At 37.1% G+C, this 23,439-nt stretch overlaps 1 protein-coding gene across 1 annotated transcript; it reads right to left on the bottom strand.

Moving 5' to 3' along the window:
- Window positions 1-1,228: 1,228 nt before the first annotated feature.
- LOC129280324 (uncharacterized) lies at window positions 1,229-13,772 on the bottom strand. Its single transcript, XM_064112207.1, has 7 exons — window positions 13,709-13,772; window positions 12,961-13,191; window positions 11,598-11,684; window positions 10,692-10,976; window positions 6,455-6,694; window positions 4,786-4,870; window positions 1,229-4,344 (listed from the first exon to the last, which is right to left on the bottom strand). The coding sequence occupies exons 1-7, from the start codon at window positions 13,770-13,772 to the stop codon at window positions 2,748-2,750; spliced, it is 2,589 nt and encodes an 862-aa protein (XP_063968277.1). The 3' UTR covers window positions 1,229-2,747.
- Window positions 13,773-23,439: the final 9,667 nt, after the last annotated feature.

The following is a 23,439-nucleotide window of genomic DNA, read 5'->3' on the forward strand; positions in this document are numbered from 1 at the left end:
AAAACAATAAATTTTCAGGCTATCATGACTATGTTTCCTATCAAGTGTCACATGAAAATATTTTCAAAGGGATTCTTTGGTATATAGATCGATTTCTATGAGAAAAACTAAGTATAACACAATATGTAATATTTATAACTTTTATTTCCTTTTATTTCCTTGATCAAACTTTCACATTTAAACAGCTGCGTTTGTATCCAACAAAATAAAACAACAAAAATCAATTGATTTTAGTGCATCATTAATGAAGATTGAATAAATGAAATTCATTCATTAAAATTAATTCATTAGTCGGTTATCGGTTCCATGGCATTTAAGTTTGCTCCTGCGACAATATTATTGTTCCGCTAAACTTCCAGACACTTATGGATTTACCAACTTCATCCCTGGATTTAAAGGGATGGTCCGGGCTGAAAATATTTGTATCTTAATACATAGAGTAGAATTCACTGAACAAAATGCCGAAAATGTCATCAAAATCAGATAACAAATAATAAAGGTATTGAAGTTTAAAGTTTAGCAATATTTTGCGAAACAGTCGTCATGAATATTCATTAGGTGGGCTGATGATGTCACATCTCCACTTTCCGTTTTCTTATGTTATTACATAAAATCATAATTTTTTCATTATTCATATGTCTTGTGTGAATAATATTTCTCCCTTATAATGAAATAAGTTGCAGCAATAAATATCTAATGCACCAAATCAGTTGTCGATCCAATTTTTCTAGTTCTTGGTGGAAAAAAAAATGAGTAAACCTAATTTCATATAATGAAATACAAAAGAACAAGTGGGGATGTGACATCATCAGCCCACCTAATGAATATTCATGACGACTGTTTTCACAAAATATTGCTAAACTTTAAAATTCAATAACTTTGTTATTTGTTATCCGATTTCGATGACATTTTCAGCATTTTGCTTAGTGAATTCTACTCTATTTATTAAGCTATAAATACTTTCAGCTCGGACCATCCCTTTAACGCTATTCCCTATCCTAAACCTAACATAAAACCCATTTGCAACCCTATTCCTACATTATATCTTAGATGAAATAAATTAACGGAGCAATAATCAGCGGAGCAATGTCGCGTCACCCACCTGATTATCATTTAGTCTGCAGGCACAGACCCTGATTGAAATTTTGATCAACAAGAGTGTGTCTCCACGCAAAGACTAGCACATACAAAACTCGCTGAGCGAGAGGGCCTTCAGTGCACAAGGCATGAGTTTTTATTCTACTGACCCTCATTTCGAATTATGAATAATGAACTTTTTGAATAGTGGTCCTAGTTTGACATAACGAAATTGTGTGACCACTTTCCGTTTTATAACGATAGGACCTTATGAATAGCGGGTATGTCTATTATGACTAGCAGATCATCAGGATGTATTGTGTGATCTTTGAAGGAGCAGTCATGTTGTATCCATGTAAATCCATAGGCATGTAGGATTTATAGTGACAAAATAAGTGTGATTCAAAAAGCGACATTTTATCCAATATCGCGAATTGCAATTAAAAGTATTTGCCTAAAGCCAGGGTTACACCAAATCCGAATTCTCGGGAATAGATTCGGACCGATTCTAGTCGAATTCGGCCTAATTAGTGGTTTCGGTGGATTCGAATGTTCCCGAATCTTTCCTGAATTTTCTCGCATTCGCGTATAGGGACTCAGAAGAGAATACTCCCGAAGCCACCCGAATAACCTACGTGTATTTGGATGGATTCGCAGCTGGTTCAGGTGTAACCCTAGCTGAAATGGAGCCAATGATATCCCGAATTCCATCATGCTATTTGACCAAATCACATATATTTATTTAGTCATCATTCGTTGCGCATGTTTTACCTTCAAAAATGTAATCAATCAATGTAATCAAGTTACAATTAATTTGGATGATAAAAAGAAAACGAATTGTACAAATATATATTTTTTTATTCACAATCCACCCAGCTCTTCAGTTGGTGGCTCGGGAGAGGAGAGCAACTTCAATCATTCTAACCTGATGGTCCCTCTTCCCAGTCTTGGAAGACCAGTGAAGAGCAGATTTACCTTAGAATAAGCTTAACCAAATTACAAATATGAATAATCCTATCGATGAATTTAAAGACAAGAAGTAAATATAACGCCTTCATGGAAATAGCATACCGAAAGACTAATTATCGATAAAAAAAATGTCATATGAAATGTGATATCGTGTACTGTAGTTACTTAATTTGGTGTTCAAAATGAATCAGTGCTGAAATAAAGCTGAAATCATCATGATCATTGAATTCGGATTTGAAAGAAAATTTTCACCTGGCAATTATCATAAAAAAATTATTCGAAAATTATTTCAAAATTATTAATTATTTAAAAATAACTATAAATCCACAAGCATGGTGCAATATGCAAGTACACTATAAAAGAACGGCGAATATAATATGCACTATTTTTGAAAAGAATTCCATCGTAATCATTCGCAAATAAACTTTCCATTTTATCTTTATTACTTATTTTTTTCCAGAAATGCTGCACAAAATATAAATCATTCCCTACTTTGGCGACAACATGGTCAGAAATAATATTTTGTCTTCCTTCAGTATTTTTACGAAAATATCACAAATTACAACGGTACATCGATCACCCTAGCTTATTAGATGATAGAACACTTAATGGCAGATCGACAATTTGCCACAATATTGCCTTAAACCGGTCTATTTGTCTATTATTAGTATGGCAATTTTAATACAAAGAACATGTGGTTTCTATTCGAGACTTGTATGTTGCAGAACGTCATAATCATCGTCGCCCAAATTCGGAAGTTTCTTGGCAAAGAGAGCTGGTTCTGAGTTTCTTGATACCTTATCCACTACGGCGTATTCTACTTCGGATGGGCGCAAGTCCCTTGGCAATGTCGCAGATGGTTTCCTCTTTTGGTTATCTACAGGTTTCAAAGTATCAAGCTTTTCTTTGTTGTTATACTCTTCCTCCAGAGACGAATACTTTCGCAGTTGCCCTCGAGGAGACATCTGGGACAAAATCGAAGACACAGATATCCTAGGAGTGGTCTTTGAGCACTTCTCTGTGCCATTTACATTTTCGTAACTTGGATTTCCAACGCTCCCTTCAGATGAAATTGAAAGGTCCTTGACGGAGCACTTCTTGTTCTTTGCTATCAGGAGTTTCTTGTGATCTACATATGAATATGAGTGGTCCATGTTGTTCACAACATCTTCAGTCTCGAATGTGTCATCGTTTGTGAATTCGTATTTCAATTGCATTTCGCTTTCGTCGCCAATGGTCGCATAATCAGGGTAGAGGACAGAAGGAAACGGGACGCTCTCGATCATACGTCGTTTTCTGGAATCTGGAAGCGTTTTGGATTGTTTTCTACCCTCGAAATAAACACTATCATAATCACCATTTCGTTTACTACCAACCCGAAGCTGTGGTTCTGTACTTAATCGGACAGAGGCTGGTAAGGTATTCAAATGTTTTTGCTTGTCCCCTGGTGCATTACTGGGAAGACGTGACGTCCGGCTCTTGAAATCTAGATCTGATACTGTGGCATATTCCCCGCTTTCTAAGCGTCCGCTAATATGACAACTACCCGTCTCAGTGTCAAGTTGATTTGTACCGAGTTCAGTCTGTGAAAGATGAGGGAAAACACTGGCATATTCCCGTATAACTGGAGGTCTCAGAGGAGGTCGTTTCTCCATTGCCTGACTCAAACCGTGCGATCCTTCTTCAAGCATTTCGCCTTGACTTTCAGTTGCTCCACTACCAATCTCGCAGTACGACCCTTGGTGGACTGGGGAATACATTCCCGCATCGTACTCGAAACCGTATTTGAAAGGGCAAAGACCTGTCCCTGATATATATATTCCAGATTTGTGTGGCTCGTCGTACAATTCCTGTTCTTGATCACCCCTGATAGGGTGTCGTATACTAGGTATGGCCAAAGGCACGCCAATACCGACTGACTCTTGGCTAGTTTCAAACCCTGACGCATCGCTGTTGGTTGCCAGCTCACTCACATCTCCAACATCCCCACTACTGGTCGTTACGAAGCTACCTTCGTTTTTGTGGTGTGCGTTGAGCGACGCGTACTCCTCGTCGTGTCGCTTTTGCATCTCCTTGAAGGTCAGTCCCAGATAGGTGGAGAAATCGGTTGGTCTATCCCCACCTCCGAAGGTGCTGTCGAATTCACTCTCAGAGACATGAGAAAGTCCACTATAGACGGCAGAGTCACCAACTGAGTTCATCGGATCTAGGTAGGTGGTGTCCATGACGACCTCCACTGAGGCGGACAATGCATAAGGAGATGGATCCGCCATGATGGAGGCTTTTTTCCTCCGCCGTCTGAAAAAGAAATATAAAGAAAAATCTTGAACTCGTACTTGCCAACACTAAAGATTGCAAAGCGGCAGACATGGAGACATTGCAGATTTTGAAATCAATTAAAACACCTTCAATTTTCATTTTAAAGTGAAACTATAGGTGTATTCACCAATTAACAATCTACATGAATGGTGTGTACAATTCTGGGAGGAATTTTGTATGTTTGTATGTATATAATGTTAACAGGACATCGATGAAAACAGCTTTACTGATTCGATTGTTTGTTTTCTCTCCTGTCCAAATATGTTGTATAAATAGATAAAATGGAAAATGATATAATGATTACTGGTTAGGCCTTTCTCCCAACGTGATCAACAGCCAATCAAAATCAAGGATTCCATGCAAGTTACCATGCATGGCCAAAGTTAAACTACTTTGATTTCCATGCATTTTGTTATTCACCTGTACAGTAATGATACGAAAAGAAGCGCGGCAGAACACACTAGAAAGAGGATGGCGCCACCTGCTGCCAGTCCGGCAATAGTTGCTGTATTACAAAGGAAGAAGAAATAAAATCATATTTGCATGATTGTTAACTCCCTTTGAAAAAATAATAAAGAAATTCAAAATTGCTTTTACGAGATTTAAATGGAACTGACACGTATTAATGACACATCAAGAATTGGGCGAAGGTCGAATTTTCTTTTGAAAATGAACGAAGGAGAAATGTCTAAATATCTTCTAGGAGTGGCACTGACGACAGGCAAACTTAAATCACACGGAAGAGAAATGTTCTTCAAAGAATCGACAACATTAATGACTCACAGTATTAGCTCTCGAGTGGGACATTGATTGATTGATATCGGGGGAGCTTCCCCGTCTCAGATTGTATATCCCGTCCAGACAACTCTCCCGGGGTACTGAAGGGGCTCGGGGGATCCGATTTAATGATCGACAAAAGGAAGAAAACCATCAATGACATAAAAAATTATAACAAAGAGTTTGATAATCAATTGGCATGTTTGACACCATCGAAAATTTCATTAGATATCAGCAACATGAAGCCTACGATATCCACAAGCTATAGACAAAATATCATTTGACTTCACAAATATATGCCTTGGACAGACAACATTATTTTCCGCGACTGGTTACAAAATGAGTGACAAAGATGATCCCGTAAAATAACAATTGGGTCTGTCATTAACACTAATGCCGGTGGGTGAATTATTTTGTTTCTCTTATCAATGACAAAATTAATTATACATAATTTCTGGAAGAACAGCAGAATAAAATCTCGAAATATCAACAATAGCTTTCAGAAGGCAGTTATAGGGCCTTTTGACGGGAATCCCAAGCGTCTTTCATAGTGACTTTACCCGCACTGTGAAATACGACTGCTTGCCGAATTGTATTTCGGCATCTTTTCAAAATCAGAGCCGTAGGAATTCCCCAAGCGTATATATTGTAGCAGTAAGTACAGGAACACCATCTCCCCATCTCCCATCTCCCTCTAGGTCATTGTATGCCACAAGCATTCGTTTCCCAGATCATGGATGAAGCAACATTCAAAGGAATTGGAAGTACTGCTAGCATGGCTAGTATGACCGATGAATGACAGGTTCCGGGGCGGTTAGTCCAGGGGCTGATGCTCTCCAAGCATGTGAGTAAGCTTGCTATTTCTGTCGAAATTCCTTCCCATTCTTCCTCTCCCCATTTTAAGCTGGCTATGTTTGACATGACCACATTCTCCAACTTTCTTGATCTCTTCAAGTTCTTTTCAGTTTTTAGTCTCCCCATTTTCCTTCTTGTCAATGACTTTGGTAATAGCGATCTTTCTTGTTTCCCTCTTAATTCCATCATGCACTTGTGCTCCCTTCAGAATCAAAATACATTTTTTTTTAAAGTTTAATGTTAGTACAATTGGTGACAGATCAAGCATTGTATGGTTGAGGGGGAAGATAGTTGACCCATTATATTTGTCGATTATTATTTGCAAGCCGAAAAATAAGGGTGTGCGGCAGGTGGGGAGGGGGGGGGGGGGGTAGAGAGTTTCCGCTGACAAGTACCTAACTTTCACAACGAAAAAGTTCGAACTTTCATTACTATGTAAACACACTTCACAACTCACATGTTGACACATTCTGCCCGGTAAACTGTACGACCGCGGTTGTTGAGGCCTTGGCTCGACTGAAGGTCGTCGTTGGTGGCGCCCTCCTATCTGTCTGAAGGATTTTTGCTGTGGTTTTTCGGCCTTTAGTGGATACGGCAGTGGTTTCCTCGGGAGTTGACACAGCGGCTGTGGTTGGTAACGCTGTGGCGACCGTCGTTTCAGCAGTTGTCGTGGGAGCTGATATTGGTTGTAACACAGCTATATTGATAGTATGGGAAAAATAGATAAGATGCATTAAACCAACTAACGCTAAGGTCTGTCATAAACATAAATACAATTTTATGACAGTATGCCTAACAAATCTTTAACACTCAACTGGAAGAATGTGTGATTTGTAAATCGTCAGTCAACTAGTAGGTATTTATGATGGATTTTGTGTACTGTTTTGTTGGAAATGAGAAAAAATAAAACTGAAACTGAAACTGAAAAGGTATAATATCAAACATATCAAAATAGAGGGAGGAATTGGCAAGTGTCAGAAAAATGTATCGGTAAATAATCACCTACTTGTAAACTTTCTTTATGCAAAAAATACAGTAGGGTTTCTATAAGATGAATTTCAACCCTTAACATGCATTATGAGTAATAAAGTCTGCCGTGACTGCTACTGATTATACCCAATAGACGAAGAACCCTCAAAACATCTTTCAAAGTACCATCCTGACATTTAAGTGTGCTAATTAGGATTGTTGGTCTGTCGTCTTACAATGGCAAGGTAATCTGACTGGAAATGTGTCTATAAAAGGGGTATGAGTAGTTAAGTAATCTATCTTCCTTGACATTCCTGGACCGCTCGTGGCATTACAACATCCTCTATATCCACCCTAAACCTTGACCATGACCCACAGTCTCATGCCTTCTTGACCCAGAATCTACGCCTACAATAAGAATAATGTAGATCAAATTAGAATATATTAGATATACCATAAAATATATAGGTCGAAGAGCAGACATTTCGCTTTCACACAGCTCGTTTCTCTCCTAGTCAATAGTGTGGAAAAGACTTACAACCACTAATCAAACCCAGATAAAAAGCCAAGGAGAATAGGAAAATGGAAACGCTATCTCTGTCATTAATATCGTTTATTCAGTCAACAAAACTGGCATACAATCTACCAGTCGGGTGCCCTCTTGAGCTTGTGGCGCAACCATTGATAAAGAATAAAGTATGGACGGGGTAGTAGAAGAAATACATCAAAGTAAAAATTGATTTGGAAATTTTTAGTTATATTGGTATTAGATTTGAATACAAAATGGTGGAATAGGTTTTAAGAAGTTGAAAGGGAAAGTGAATGACATTGAAGGTTTTTAGATTATAACTAAGTAGGACAACGTTGAAAAGGACGTTACACTGACAATCACACCTCTAAACATGTCCAAATTCTGGGATCATCACACATTTGACTTTAATGTACTCTATCATAACACATCTTGTGGTCGAGATAGCCGATTGGAAAGACGCCGATTCGGATGCCATACTTCCTTGGGCCTTATTATGTAACCTTATCATCGAGTTGTGGAAACTGTACTGTATGAAAAGTGTACACTGATATTGCGCAAATTCTATATGTGTATACTCAACTGGGCATTACAATAATGCTATTAATATTATTACCCCGGCTATTATAGTCTTGCTGCCTACAGACGTTCTGGCATTCGAGGGATTTCTTCCTACTGGGTGGGTAAATTTCTTGCTGAAGGAAAACACGCCATGGCTGGGAATCGAACCCACGTCCCTCAGATTGAAAGACGAGAGTCATAATCACTAGCCCACGACGCCTTTACAAAATAATATTATCAGAGACCTTCAAAATGAACTATTTTCTCGTTGTATGGAACAGGCCAATGTTGGACAATTCTGTGTCGTGTCGTTTTATCCAGGAACTTCGAAGGGTGGACAAGACAAGATTTTGCACATGTATACAAATCTACATGTTTCTTGAGAGATTTACAAAATTAATCGCGAATGAAGCACATATACCTCTTTGACTTATGAACCAACAAACAGATTCTGTATACAGAATAAAGCCCCCATGTACACTTTCAGAAAGAGTCGTTTTGTCTCTATTCCAAAAAGTCTTGGGGTGACTTTCTTTGTCTATTATAGTGATGGCACTCTGATCCTACATCCGAGAGTTCCAATGTCACATTTTGACCTGACCTTGAATATAAAAATGGCGGGAAATTCCGCTCGTGCTCTCCTGCTTCCCTCCACAAACATCGAACAACTTAAGGTGCGAGGGCTTTTATATTGGGACTTGTCAGCCGGGCGAATCTGGATGGTTTTTGTAAAGCGCTGTCATAATTCCCCCATGTGGACCGCCCTGCTGAGCATGCATGTCGGGTGAATTTTCTTCAATAGCGGAAATCGATATTTACCTGAATCAGAAAAGGTTTGGGACGGCACCATCTATGTGCTTACAGGGATAATGAAAGAAGGGGGTAATTGGATAGGACATTTCATTTGGCATATTTCCCTTTCCCTCTTGTACCAATCATGCCTACGATAGAGCACATGGAGCCCTTAAAAGAATTATAATTATAGTTATGAATATTGTCACATGGTTCTTATAATTTCTTTATTCCTGTCCCCTCTCTCTCCTTTCAAAAGGTTGCAAAGCGGAAGTGAAATGATTGCTCACGACCTGGGGTTCCCTGCTAAAAGAATTGCAGCGATGCGTACCCGACCCCGAAAATCAAATGCAACTCTTCAACCAATCAGGAGCAAACATTTGGGACTTTTTGCAGTTCTCTAAAGGGAAAATGGCCCCTGGTGCTTGAAATGGCGACCGTTTGTATCGATCATCGCATATTTTGGAAAGGAAAACATCATGAGCCATTTTCAATGTTCCCTAAAACAGGTGTCACCATGAACATGGTGAATGCTTCAATCTGTCGACTGATGATCCCTCCATGAAAGCCGAGTTGTATGACGTCACGCGTTACGAATCCCGATTAGTTAGGGGGTTTTCTACCTTTAAACACAATATCGATATCCCCTTCCTTCTACACCTTCTTTCTCCTCTTTAACGCCAGCCAGATTTCTGTCACATGTAGAAAATCAAATTCCAAGCTGAATGGCTTTTTTTTGGGGGGGGGGCATAATCATGCCAAAGCATCTTTAATAACAATATCAAAAACAACATGGTATCAGTTTTAGAGAAGGCCTAATATATCCCACTTTTTACGAATTATATTAATAAATAGGTCATCCCCCCATCTCCATATTTCCATTCCCCCAATAATACTTCTCACCAAAGTGAAAGTCACGGACCTGTTCCCTCTGTTATTTTCACCTTGCGATCTACTCAGTCTGTCAGTTGTCAATAATGGGAAAACGGAAGCTTGTTTTATCCCAAAATTATAACGTGAAACATATTCCAGATTAAATGCGAGAAGAGCTTTAAAGGCTGACTAATTAGTAAAACATGAGTAAGGTGTCTGTTGAAGTTTTACAAAGTGTTTCATGACTGTAATTTCTTCTAAAAAACATCGAAGGTTTGCCACTATGTGTATTACTGAAGACTAGGTAAGTACTGAAAGGTATTTATCATCCCTACTGATTTCAAGAGGGATGCTACCTTGTCCACGATTGCTTAAAGAAAGTTTGATTTCAAAATGAAGCTTAGGAAATGTCAATGCATTCATTTTGTTGACACATGTGATACAATTTCAGTTGTAAAAAATGTCATGTTGTGTATACAAATTTGAAATAGGACCCGCCTTCCACAAGGCCCCTCCCAATGATCAAAACCACCGCGACACACTGAAATTTTCAAAAACAGTCGTGATGGCTCATCATGTCGAATCATTTTGCGCATGGAGCTTTGATCTTGATCGACCAATGACAAACCTAAATAAAAGGCTTTTTTAAATAGTATTTTACTCTTATACAACAATTAACAGGTCGAGGTGTGATAACACACCGAATAGAGAAAACTCTGGTAAGGGTCAAATTTTATTATCAGATTTCATCATTACTCTTCATAATTTTAGTTTTTTCGATTTAAATAGCTTTAAAAAGTCATGATTGCCGTTGATTATTTTCTTCTTTTGTAATTTGACCATTTAACTTTTGATGGACGAAGTTGGTATAGCTAACTCTATACATTTTATTTTAAACTCGAAGTGATCTTTGCGATACGGATGACCCTCATTGGAGCTTTATTCCGAAAACCTTTTCTGTGTTACTTACTGCGAAAGACCGCGAGCTTCTGCACACCACCGCAACTCTCTGTCGGATTCCCGACGCACGTCACCTGACAGTGCTTGTCTGCGTAACGTCCTTGACGCGCGTAATCCGTCACCGCACTACCGCAGTAACATTCACTCGCATACTCGACCCCAGCGTACGTGTGTCCAAGTTCCATACAGTAGGTCATGCAGACCTGCGGGGACATGACGCTGGTGAAAGGGTAGTTTGCCGCGGTTAGGACGCGGTCGTACCGGCTGTCGCCGTAGCAACCGAGATAGTGTTCATCTGCAATGTGGAAGAAAATAAAGTGGTTCCGCGATCAATGTAAGTCTATTAAATTGTTCAATTGTCATTTAATTATGCCTCGATAGCTGCAGTCATATGGAGTAAAACAAACTTTTAAAAAACTTTTTTTTTTAAATATGAATATGAGCACTTAAAACTACTTTTTAATTTCTTAATAAGTTCATTTTCTGACTAGGGCCTATCATGTTTCATGCCACAATGAAAGTATAATCGAACTTTATTTTTAAAGTGATATAAATATGATTCATTCAGGCAATCCTACCATTATTTCAGTGTTTGTTTGTTTTGTTATGACTGTGATTATGAAGACTTATCATAAAGTCAAATTTTCTTTTAGTGACAGTATTATTTAAATATGATTTTATATAATAATGCCTGACAGACAGCTTAACCCAGAAAATCATATAGACCCATCCCTGTAGCGTCTTTCTAATTCATCTTTTTCGAAAATGATAATCACAATGATTACACTGTGCTTGACTCTTCTATTACTTTTTTTTATTTCTCTCATTTTACTTTGCAACACAATATACCAGGATTAAGATATCATGCCACCGTTTTATCCGCATGGGACAAAGATGGCGGATGTTAGTTCGTTACCATAGCAACTAGCCCAAGCTGGTGTACACGCTTCTAGAGTACTGGTATCAAGAGGAGTCCGGGGGCAATCGTTGATTTCCGCTTCGCCTGTCAACAAAAAATGATGTAAATACATGGGAATAGATGAGTGTTGAGTGGAAGTTGGCCTGCATGGACCCATAAAGTGCAGAGAGATGACCTTTATAATACCAAATAAACACCGAGGGGTATAAACAAAAATAGTAATCAGTGTTTGATTATGATCAATCGTGTCAACAGTCCTTAGATCATGTAGATTTTGCTTGCTCTTAAAACAGATGTGAGGGCCGCTCGAGAGTAGGGGGATTCTGTACGGTACCGTTATCGGCTGTTGAATAAAATAACGTAAAACGTAAAATGTAATAATAAAAAAATAAATAAAAAAAAACAATTATAAAGATGGTGATGACAATATCTAAATGCAATTTTTTAAGTCTGTCATTTGGGGATTTTTTTATCTGTCATAAGCAATAGGTACTAAGAATACTTTAAAACATAAACCTTAAGTACTTCTTCCTCATGTTTTCGGAAATGGATAGACCTATTCAGCATGGTCGATGGGCTATTAGAGAGCTTTCGCTCAGCAACGTACGGAGGAGTCAGGAACAGAGTAAATGTATCGAAAATTTCCGTCAATGACAAAGAGCAGCTGGGAAGTCTTTGTCGAAAAAGTGATCCGGACCAGCAGTTTCGTCCTAAGTTTCAGAGCTGACGAAAAAAATTGATAATATTTCGTTTACCCAGAATCAAGCAGAACTGGAATCAAGGAATAAACTGCTGTTTTGATTCACCAATTTCCGACAAAGACCTCTTTGTTGTTCTTTGTCATGAAGGGCATTTGACAATACCTTTTCTATGTACTTAAATCCTTCGTACATCACTGAGCGAAAACTGAGTATTATGCCACCGTCAACCCGCGAAATCTACTCCAGACCGATCAGAGCGATCACGTTATTTCCAATTGCATCTTAGGAGGCTCGCAATTGCAACGGGAAACAGTTTCTACAACATAGCAAACCTATTGAAAATGCCCGAGAAATCACGATGGAGAGCTGAGAGTGCTTTGTCGAAAATTGGTGAACCGGGACAGCAGATCGTCCTAAGATTCGGACCGGACGATATATTGCAAATGTGTCGTTTGTCCAGAGTCCAGGACGACACTGCAGTCCCGATTAACCGACCTCTGACATAGCCTGCTTTGTCACGAAGGGCTTTTGGTAATATGTTCCCCGAATCATGGAAAGCGTCCGCGCAGTGGTTGCGAAAACTCTCTAGTATATACTGTATATCTGTCTGCTTGCAATCGGTTTCATTGAGTTGAAAATGACATTATTAGGGAACATACTTCCTGTACAGCTGAACAGTTGGTTGTAGAAGGATATTGGTCTATCAGGGTTGGTCTCCTCTACCGTGAATGCCCGACTGGCTCCAGCCTGACCTAGCTGCCTACAGATGACCTGGACGTCGATGATACCCCACGATGGCGTGTGGCATACCGTCAGCCATATCGACCTCGCCCCATCGAGGATCTCGACGATGCCCGAGAACTGACTGGTGCCGTTCACCAAGCGGACCTCTGCAGTGGAGTAATGATAAAATAGAAATGTTTTTGACGGTCGAAGTGAGTTAACGCAAGCCTACGCCAGAAACTGTCTTTAAGTATCATCATGCTCGATGTTACGCAATCTGAGCGCGTTGCCAATAAATCAATCAGTCCGTCAATCAATGAATGAAAAACAACAAATAAACAAATTGAATAACAAAATATTAAGAGGGCTTAAAGAGAACTTAAAGAATGGCCATATAGATGCATTGATAAAGATTGAACAAATTCGTCAACATGGTTAATAAATATATACATGTACATTGAAAAATGAAATTCAATACAATGGAAAGTAAAACTTATAATTAACAAGGACATGGTCGATTTCAGTTCATGAATGTAGTCCTAATACTTGTCTTTGAGTAATATTATGTGATGCAAAAGTCTGGTACGAAGTTTTGTCTACATGTAGTCGACGATACGTATGCCTACATATTGTACGTAAGAGAGGTAAATTGCCAATTCGTCCCCTGCCAACTCGTTCACTCACCGCATGGTCTATTTCCATTTAGTCTAATGCCATTCCGTCCATCAACATTTCGTCTAACAACCATTTGGTCCAATAACTATTTGATCCAATCATCACTTCGTCTAATCACCAGTTGGTCTATTACAATTTCGTCTCATAACCAGTTGGTCTAATACTCGTTTTATTTTCATTCATTATGCCCAATTCACACTTAGTCAAATTAGACAAAATGGTATATGGAATAAATGGCTATTGGACCAACTGGTTATTAGACGAAATGGTGAGTGGACGAAATGGCAATTAGACCATGTTGATATTGGACCAACTGACGGTAGACCAAATGATAGACGAATTGGCAATTGGACGAATTGGCATTAGACCACATGAAAATAAACCCGTAAGATAATGCACACACAGACAAGGGGGGGGGGGGGCATTAAAATAAATTCATTTTATCTCATGATGATCTTCAGCACATTGTGGCTCATTTCATTTCCACTCTACCCCCTCTTAAAGCCACATATGCTCTTTCTCATCATCCATTTTTACTTTCAAAACATCGACATCAACAACCACAAATTGCATGAATCACGGAAATATAAAAATGGCTTGATAGAATTTACCTGTAACACTTTAGTTGGCATAAGGTAATTGAAAAAAGAATGATTTTTAAAGGGCGGGAGTGCGAATTCAGTGCTGTCCAGAACAAATTTGAAGGAGTCGGGCTACATAGTTAATGTAGTTAATTTATTTAATAGTTAATTTATAAACGCTTCCAATTTTTATCAAGTTTTATCCTTTTCATTTAACTCATTCCCTCCCAAACCTGAACTTTCTTGTAACTTCTGAAGGTTACCATGGCGAAGAAGAAAATGTAGTAGGTTTCACGGTACACCATGTATCTTTCTTCATTCTTATTATTTAATGTTATGCTGAATCCTTTTCCTCGTGAATCTGGGGAGCGTTACATCAATATTTTCATCCAACAAGTTGTCAGATCTGGCAACTTTCCTTGATTCTGATTGGCTTAGAAGCATTGTTACTATGGCAATATCGGATAAAACAGCCAACAAATCCTTTCATGAAACGATCCCCAGGTCCCTCTCTCCAACCTGAAACAGTTTGCTCGTTGCAACGTTGGGAGTTTAAAAAAAAATATTTGCAAATGTAAGGTTCATTATACTGCTGCAATTTCATTTTCATTTTTTGTACCAGATACTAGAAAAATAAAAAAACATGCGCCAATGTCGTTTTCTGTAACAAAATAAGACAAGGAAAAAAACCCAAAGAAAAAAGTGAAAAAGTAAGAAAATACAAAGAAAAAGTCATTAGTCGTCTTGATACATGATATCATATGTGATCGGATTTCAGATATCGTCGTATATCTTTTTTGACAAGTTGATCTCTGTTGAACCACAAACCATTATTGCCAAAGGATAGAAACAAAGATAGGCATCTAACCTTAGTCAGATCTTATTCCCCAAAATATTATGGGATTAAACAGGTATTGTTCTTCTCCTCAATCTTGACATCTTTGATCTTGAGTCAATGGAAGGTGTTATAGTCTTTGTGTTTCAAGCTTCAAAATTCCAAAGCAAACTATGAAAACAGCTGTTGCTAATGGGGGTTAAAAGGAAACCGCATATAGATCATTAACATGATGTCTTGCATATTCATTTTTATCGCAATGTGCACAGGAAATACATATTTCGCTATGTGTATTTTTGGAAATTTTAGAATTTTTTTTTTGGCATTTCCTTTCAAAAAAGTCATATTAGCAAAGTCCTTTTGCCCTAATGAGACAACAATGATTACGTAAATCTTATTCTGTGTGGTTTGTAATCAATATTGTTTTCTTATCAATTGATGATTAATTTTTTCTTCAATATTTTTCTAATTGATGATTAGTTTAATAATATATTTAGGTTTAAGGAATTATGATAAAAAGTATGATTTTGGAAAAAATAATGCAATTATCGAAAAGACAAAAAAAAACTTATATGGGGATAACAATGCTAGATCCCCCGCCCCCCAAAAGAAATCCTGCCTGTCCATCGGGATAGTCACAAAACTGATATTTGAAGCATGGACCCTGGTATACTGGACATGTTGGCTCACTGGTGGTAGTCAGAGGGCCCATCTTTCGAACGGAAGTTCGTGAGTTCGGTTCCCGTTCGAGTCACACCAAATATAAAAGACTTCTTTAAATAAAAAGATCTTGTCAGAAGCTAGACGTATATGAGAATGTTAATGCTAACTACATGTATATCTTTCAAGGTTCGTTGGAACAGTGTAGATTTACCCTGTGTAAATTACCCCGAGTTATTGTTCTGTTATTTGTATTTCTCATTTTACGTCTAGTAAAAATTCCTCATCATTTTGGAGCTATCCGTACACTGCAAAACCCCGGTGTTGCTTTTCCACCAGCCCGGAATCTATATTTTGTCCACACAAGAGAAGTGTTGAAACAACACCAGTTTGGAATCAAACAGATGCCGTTTTAATGCTAATTGGTGTTCTATAAACACCTATCTGGTGTTAGACCAAAACGAAACTGGTGTTTTTTAACACTTTTCTGGTGTGGGCGTATATAGATTTCGGGCTGATGGTAAATCAAGGAGATATCATCTCATTGGGCAAATCAACACCGGAGTTTTTGCAGTGTAGATAATAGAATACCGTTGAAGAACCAAATCTGCCCGCAATCTACAGTTCATCATCAAAGGCATATCCCGTACCCTCGTAGAAAATCCCTGTACACCGCTTAAAAAAAGTTCAGATTGGTGATGAGCCATTAGAATAATTGTGAAATATGTTCATTTACTTCTCTCTGACCTTTTTGGACGGATTTACATCTTCAATCCAGGCATTTCCTCTTGTTAAGTGAGGTTGATTTACTGAATTAATAAAATAGTTTGTTGAAATAATGATACGTAATCAAGGGCAGGAGCCTGATCAAACAGCTGGGGACAAATAATATTATTGTTCCAATTGGATCGATGTATTCATCATGAATCCAGAGAAGGGCAACGGCATTTTCGTTTTATTTTTGTGATTTGTTGTCTATGTCACTTTCGTTGCTTTGTTTATCTATTTTTTGTAATCGTGTTTTTTCTTCCATCAAACCCTGCCAATTGATCAAAGGTCGAAATCTACCGATAGACTAAAGTAAACTTTTGGCAAAGTTCATTAAGTGTTGTTAGTGAGAATTGTAACCGTTATCGATGTATAAATGGCTAGAGTTTCTGAAAGTGGTTGATGGCTTTCGAAAGAGGTTGATGGCTCTCGGATAGATATTAAAGAAAACAATTATTGTATTATTGTGATCCATGATCACCAGAGGATGCATGCACGTATTACACTATGTACTGTCATGGGCAAAAAATGCATTGCATCAACATGGCAAAATTTTTAGAAACTTACATTGTTTTACTGAAAATTTTGACAAAATTCACAAGATGTGCGCATGCACGAAATCCTTCAATGTCATTTTTAAAAGTGCAAAAGCGCCCATATGGCAAGCTCGGTCCATTCGCTCCCTCACTTCCGAGTTTCTTCGATTTTTTTTTTATGCGTCTTGCCCCCCCCCCCCCCCGGAAAATACGTTTGTTTTTGTGCATGTTGTGCGATCTAAAATTGGGATGAAAGTATTAAAATCTACTTGGAGGGCTGTCTATTATGTTCCTAATCATAGTCAAGATAGTTTTATAAAAGAAAGTATAACACTTTGTTTGTTTTACAAAATCATTTCAATTAAAAAGTTACCCAAACTCATGGAAAATGCATTTTTAATGTGATACGCCAGATCACATTTATCACATGCAGGGATTATAATTATCTTCACGTGATATGAACTTTCCGCTCTTTCTTTCATTTATTTTACTTTATAAAAAAAAATGTTAATCTTTTTATATGCATTAAATCCAAATTAATCAGGAATACTTCCAAAAAACTCCGTCGTGAAGTGGCAGAAAAAATGTTCCAAATACTGACTCATAATTTCCACCATAAAATGTGCATTAATCGGGGAATTCGGAGAGGTTACCCAGCGAGGTTATTTTCAAACTTTCCTGGAAATGCCGTCAGCTCTTCGTTTTCCATCTCACTGAAAGAAGGGGTAAGGTTGCGAGGAGGGGGTGAAATTGAGCTGCAACATTCGATCCTCCTTAAGCCAGGGGTGCTGAAAGTTGAATTTATCATGACAAGGTAGATTAGGCAAACGAGAAATGTACCCCGAGAGAAAGTAGGTTAAACTTGGCAAAATCATGCTGTTTGTGGAGAGTAGATAAAACAGGCAATATCTTTTATGAAAACTATTTTCGAACGAATATTGGTGAAGGAGGAGCTCCGTGAAATAAATAGATACCTCACAGATGTTATAATCAATCTGCAACATATGCAGGGATGCGCGAGGCCTGTTAATGCGGGAAACAGGAACAAGTGTCTGACACTTATTGCAACAAAATGTCGTGGTTATGATAAATATAACCTTACTGCGTACACTGTAAAAATATTTGGGTAGAATTTTAACCAGCACGAAGGTAGTTATGTGTCCAACCAATTTTGGGCAGTATTTTACCCAATGCGGGAAGCATATTGTCCAGTAAGGTTAAAAAATAAGCAAGAATCACTTAAGAATGGGCAAAAGTTTCATCACACTGGATAAATAAAAATGCCCAAAAGAAATGCTCAATGTTGGTTGGACACATAATTACCCTCATGGAGCATTTTTACCAAATATTTCTTAGAGTGTACAAGTCATCTGCCATGTCTGTGGCGTATGTAACTAGAGTCTAATGCCTATTACATGCAGTTTTACCTCAATTTTATTTTTGTATCTTATTTCAGAATAATGACAAAAAATCAAATAGTTATTTGACAATATGTTGCGTGTGGATTCCATGGCAACATGCTATGATAAAAAATAACCTCTTTCTGAGATGACATCATTATAACGGCGATGTATATAATTATGTAGAATCCCGAACAAGATCGTTGGTCAGTTGCCATAACGACCAGTTCTACCAAACATTGACCCCTTTATATGCTTAAAACCCTTCTAAACTCATTAACCTTATAAATCCTCTTTAGGAGAAATAAGGACATTAAGAACTTACTTCTACATTGACATAACTTCCTTTTATAGTACTCGGTATATCAAACCATCCTAACCAACGCAACCACAGAAATGCTATATCCAAATTTTAAGGCTAATGAGTAACAATTTAATGGGCAGATAATCTTTAGTCCAAGCATTTTGTTTATTAAAAAAAGGACGCGTCTTAATTTTCCTTTGAAAAAGGTTTACCATCCTCATTTGCTTATGTGGTAGGATCATTTAAACATTAACCTACTTATTTATATAACGGATGTTATGACAAACATTGTGCAGCATAACGGAGCAATGTCAACAACAACACATACAATCGATTAAACCCAGGCCCTGTGTAATAACAATTGCAACGATTGTTTGGATGTACAATTTGTGCCAGGTTTAGGTTCCCTTCCTTTTACATGATATTTGTGGTGAATAACGATTACAACCTTCAACCTTCTTTTTAATTGCAAAACGGATGCGGTGTTTAATATAGCATAGCGGACCAATGTCAAACAACAGCAACAGCCAACAGTTTTCAACCAGCCCCCCCCAAAAAAAAAAAAAAAACCGGAAAAAAAAGACTTATAGGCTTGTTCTTGCTGTCGCCATGTGGTAACTAAAATGATGAACAAATGTAATTTCAGTGCTCTTTATAAATATACAAATTGCACAAGTAAGTTAAAGGACAAGTCCACCCCAACAAATAGTTGATTTGAATAAAAAGAGAAAAATCCAATAAGCATAACACTGAAAATTTCATCAAAATCGGATGTAAAATAAGAAAGTTATGACATTTTAAAGTTTTGCTTAATTTCACAAAACAGTTATTTGCACATCCTGGTGGGTATGCAAATGAGGAGACTGATGACGTCACCCACTCACTATTTCTTTTGTATTTTATTATATGATATAGGGCATATTCTATTTTACTCCTCATTGTCAAGTGAACAACGATTAATTCCTCCCTGAACATGTGGAATGAGCATTGTTTTATACTATATGATTCAGTCAAGTTGGTCCTTATTGTCAAATCTATAAAAAATTATATATTGTATAATTCAAACAATAAAAAAACAAAAGAAATAGTGAGTGAGGGACATCATCGACTGTCTCATTTGAGTTGTGCATATCACTGTTTTGTGAAAAATAAGCAAAACTTTAAAATATCATAAATTTCTTATTTTACATCCGACTTTGATGAAATTTTCAGTGTTTTGCTAGTTTTATTTTTTCTATTTATTCCAATCAACATTTTTCTGCGGTGGACTTGACCTTTAAGGTAGTGAAATCTATATTAATACGAACGAATTTTCACTCATATCATTATATTTTTTACAGTTACGAAATGTGTGTTTTAAAGGGCAACCTAATGAGAAGATCGGTGAGGAAGATGAGATTTTCATAGATAATAAGATTAGGGGTTACTAGGTATACATGTATATATTTTGAAATTGTAATTAAGTTTATATGCGTGAATTCCGAATTCTATACGATCTCAATTGCTATGTTATTCAACAGGTTCAAAATGGGCGTTGGGTTTGGAGAATATTCTCAAACTTTTGAGAAACAATTTAAGGTCAATTTTATAATATGCAAAACGCTAATACGTCATAATCAGTTGATATTCAATGTCAATCCCAGTTTTTAAACCTCATCCTACGAAAAAACCCAAATAAATGAAACAATATGACCGTACAATCACTGAACATACACCTCGTTTGCCATGATTAGACATGCGGTGAATATATTCAATTGTCATCAATCTCCGTGCCTAGCACGTGTTTTTGATACCGACTTTTAATTAATTTGGTCCACAGTGACAGACGTGATAATTGATAACATGTGTGCATGATGTAATAGGTCAGTAATATTCAAAGAGCTTTCTTAATTATGTGCATAACTGACCATATTTTTCTGCTTTCTATCACAAATACTTGCACCGAGGGGGGGGGGGGGGTTAACTCCAATCCTGCTCAAGCAGACATACACAGTGTAATCTTGCACCCCCCGATATATCCATAAAAGCATTAACCATGATGTTGAACATGTTGAAAATGGAATAAGCTATCTCAAACAAAGTTCGCTAAATCTCCTTTAAGAGCAGTTTAGGGAAGGTAAAACATTTATCATGTTTATTATGTTGTTATGTTTGTATTGAATACATATGGAAGTATATAGCATAGGGTAAGTAAAGTAGTGTAGTGTTGTGAGAAAGTTTCATGGAAGCTTGTTTTGCGGAGTATGTGAAAGCTAACTCTAATTGCGGCACCAAGAGGACATTTAACCACTCCCTCAGTTTCCCCAGAAATGTTTAAAAAATGAAAGAAAAAAAATTGTAAATAGTAGATTAATTGTGTCACAACCATCATTTACAAGGTATAAGTGCTCTGAAATATAATATTTTTCACTCTCCAATGCGATACAAGTTTTTTTCAATTTTTTCATTGTTCGGCCTGCCCCCCCCCCCCTAAAAAAGGCATTTTGAAAATACATTGTGAATTCCCTTTAAATAGAAACAATTCAGGGTTAAGAAAGTCGGTGGATTAGGAAAATTATAATTGTATATATAGTCAAGGGAATTTGATATATCGGAGACCTCGACTTATTCAAGATATTTAGGGACAGCTGGTGATTTCCATAGTTGTATTAATTGGAAATGTGTCTCGCAAGTACAGCTATGAAGTGCGAAGAGACAGTGTGGGTGCTCCACCATACAATGTGTATGATTTTAAAAATGTGTTAGTTCGTCATGTACTCTTAAAATGTTGGGCAACCTACTGCCCACACAACAATTGGTTAAAAAATTATCCAACTCTGGGTAATTTTCAACCAATACTGTCTAGTTGTCACCCAAGGCACACATTATTGGTTTAAAAACTACCCAGAATTTGATAAAGTTTTAACCTATTGTAGTGTGGACGGTATGTTGCCCAACGTTTTTAAGAGTGTGTTTGTCGGAAAATTAACATTGATAACGGCAGGTCGGTGGCAATTTTGTCACGTAACTAAACCTTGAAGCAAAATATTACATTTAAAATTTACTAATTCTCATGAGAATTGTACTCTTAAAAAACTTTCCCCAATGTTATATCGATTGAAAAAAAAAAAAAATTGATTTGGTAGACTTTGGGATAAGTATGAATATTGGAAAACAGGAAACAGCTTTTGAAGTAATTAAATCAAAAACAATTTATAACTTATTTAAATACTAAGCTACAAGAGCTATACAAGTAAACACTTAAGGATGGTCACAGTGATTTTGATTTTACTGATGTAGAAATTTGTAAATTATTTGAATATATCAGGAGTACAACTCTTATAAGAAAACAAAGGGAATTTCAGTTTATGCTTTTACATGGAGCAATATATACAAAAGAGCATTTGATGAGATTTGGTTTCGTGGGAGATAATTATTGTTCGTTTGGTTGTACAAAAACTGAATCGTACTTTCATATACTCATGGATTGCATAAAAGTTAAACCTCTTTGGCAATTTTGTATTGATCATTTTTGTTTAGCTGAATTAAGAACTTTGAATTGGAGGGAAATATTCTTAGGGTTACCTGGAAATTCTTGTAGAATTAAATGTGTCAATTCTGTTATTCTTTTTATTAAATATGCAATTTTTAATTCCAGAGCTGAAGGCCGGGTACCGTCATTTATTAAAATACACAAAGATATAACGGGTTGTATAGAAGAAGAAAGACGCCTGGCAACGAAGTCAGGCAAGTTAAGTTTACATTTGCAGAAATGGGATGAACTGAAGGTGAAAAGGGATTTGAATGTGAACAGGTGGGATGTGTCTAGTGTGGTGCGAGTGTGAATCCTGGTGTGAATGTTGATGTTTTTTTTTTCTTTTTACTAGTTCTTTTCAATTTCCCCTTCTCTTGTATCAATATGATTTGCAGGGTTTTTTTTCTTTCTGTATCCTATTGCGCCAAAATGTTAAACGTTCATTATGCAGATTTGTATATATTATGTTTGTTTACGTATGCGTGGTATGTGCATGTGTGTATGGGTGTTAAGGTGGGTGTGTGTATGTGTGTATAATTATGTAAAGTTATGTTGAAGCTTGATTTAAAATGGGATGCAATGATAATACATTTAGGTTGATTTCTGTTTTCCTGCAAATCATTTATATAGCCATTTAACATTAATTATTATTGAAATACATAGAGGGTTGGGGACTCAGTTGAGTTATTTTTTTTTTCAGATATAAAAGTATAATTTTAAGGAGTTTCATTCCGTCCTTATTTGCTTCAGTTCTTGGTAAATATATATGTACTTTTTTGCATATCCTTGTTGATATGACATGAAGATTTGTATTTTGTTTTGTATTTATCTGCAGTTTATGTAATTCATTTGAATGAAATCCTTAATAAAAACATATTGAAAAAAAAAGTGTGTTGAGGTGCCGTGGCCGAGTGGTCTAAGGCGCCTGGCTATACATGGAAAGTCCGGGGTTCGATCCCCGACCGCGGCACCTATGCCCGTGAGCAAGGCATTTAAACTACAATGCTCTTTTATCCTGCTTTCAAATAAATGGAAAGGCTATATGCATTATTGGAAACTAGATTTGCACTTGTTTAAAAAAAAAAGTGTGTGCGTGGGTGTGTGTATGTGTGTCTGTTGTTGACATAACACCTATTACTTTT

This window comes from Lytechinus pictus, chromosome 17 (genome assembly GCF_037042905.1).
Source record: "Lytechinus pictus isolate F3 Inbred chromosome 17, Lp3.0, whole genome shotgun sequence".
Taxonomy (NCBI): Eukaryota; Metazoa; Echinodermata; class Echinoidea; order Temnopleuroida; family Toxopneustidae; genus Lytechinus; species Lytechinus pictus.

Bases quoted from the DNA above. Each gene is read 5' to 3' on its own strand.
- LOC129280324 (XM_064112207.1), bottom strand. From the start codon at position 13,772: ATGGTTGTTAGACGAAATGTTGATGGACGGAATGGCATTAGACTAAAT. The intron at 10,977-11,597 runs GTAACGAACTAA...TCCACATTGCAG, and splicing joins AGCTTGGGCTAGTTGCTATG to ATGAACACTATCTCGGTTGC. The intron at 4,345-4,785 runs GTGAATAACAAA...TTTCTTTTTCAG, and splicing joins TTCGTATCATTACTGTACAG to ACGGCGGAGGAAAAAAGCCT.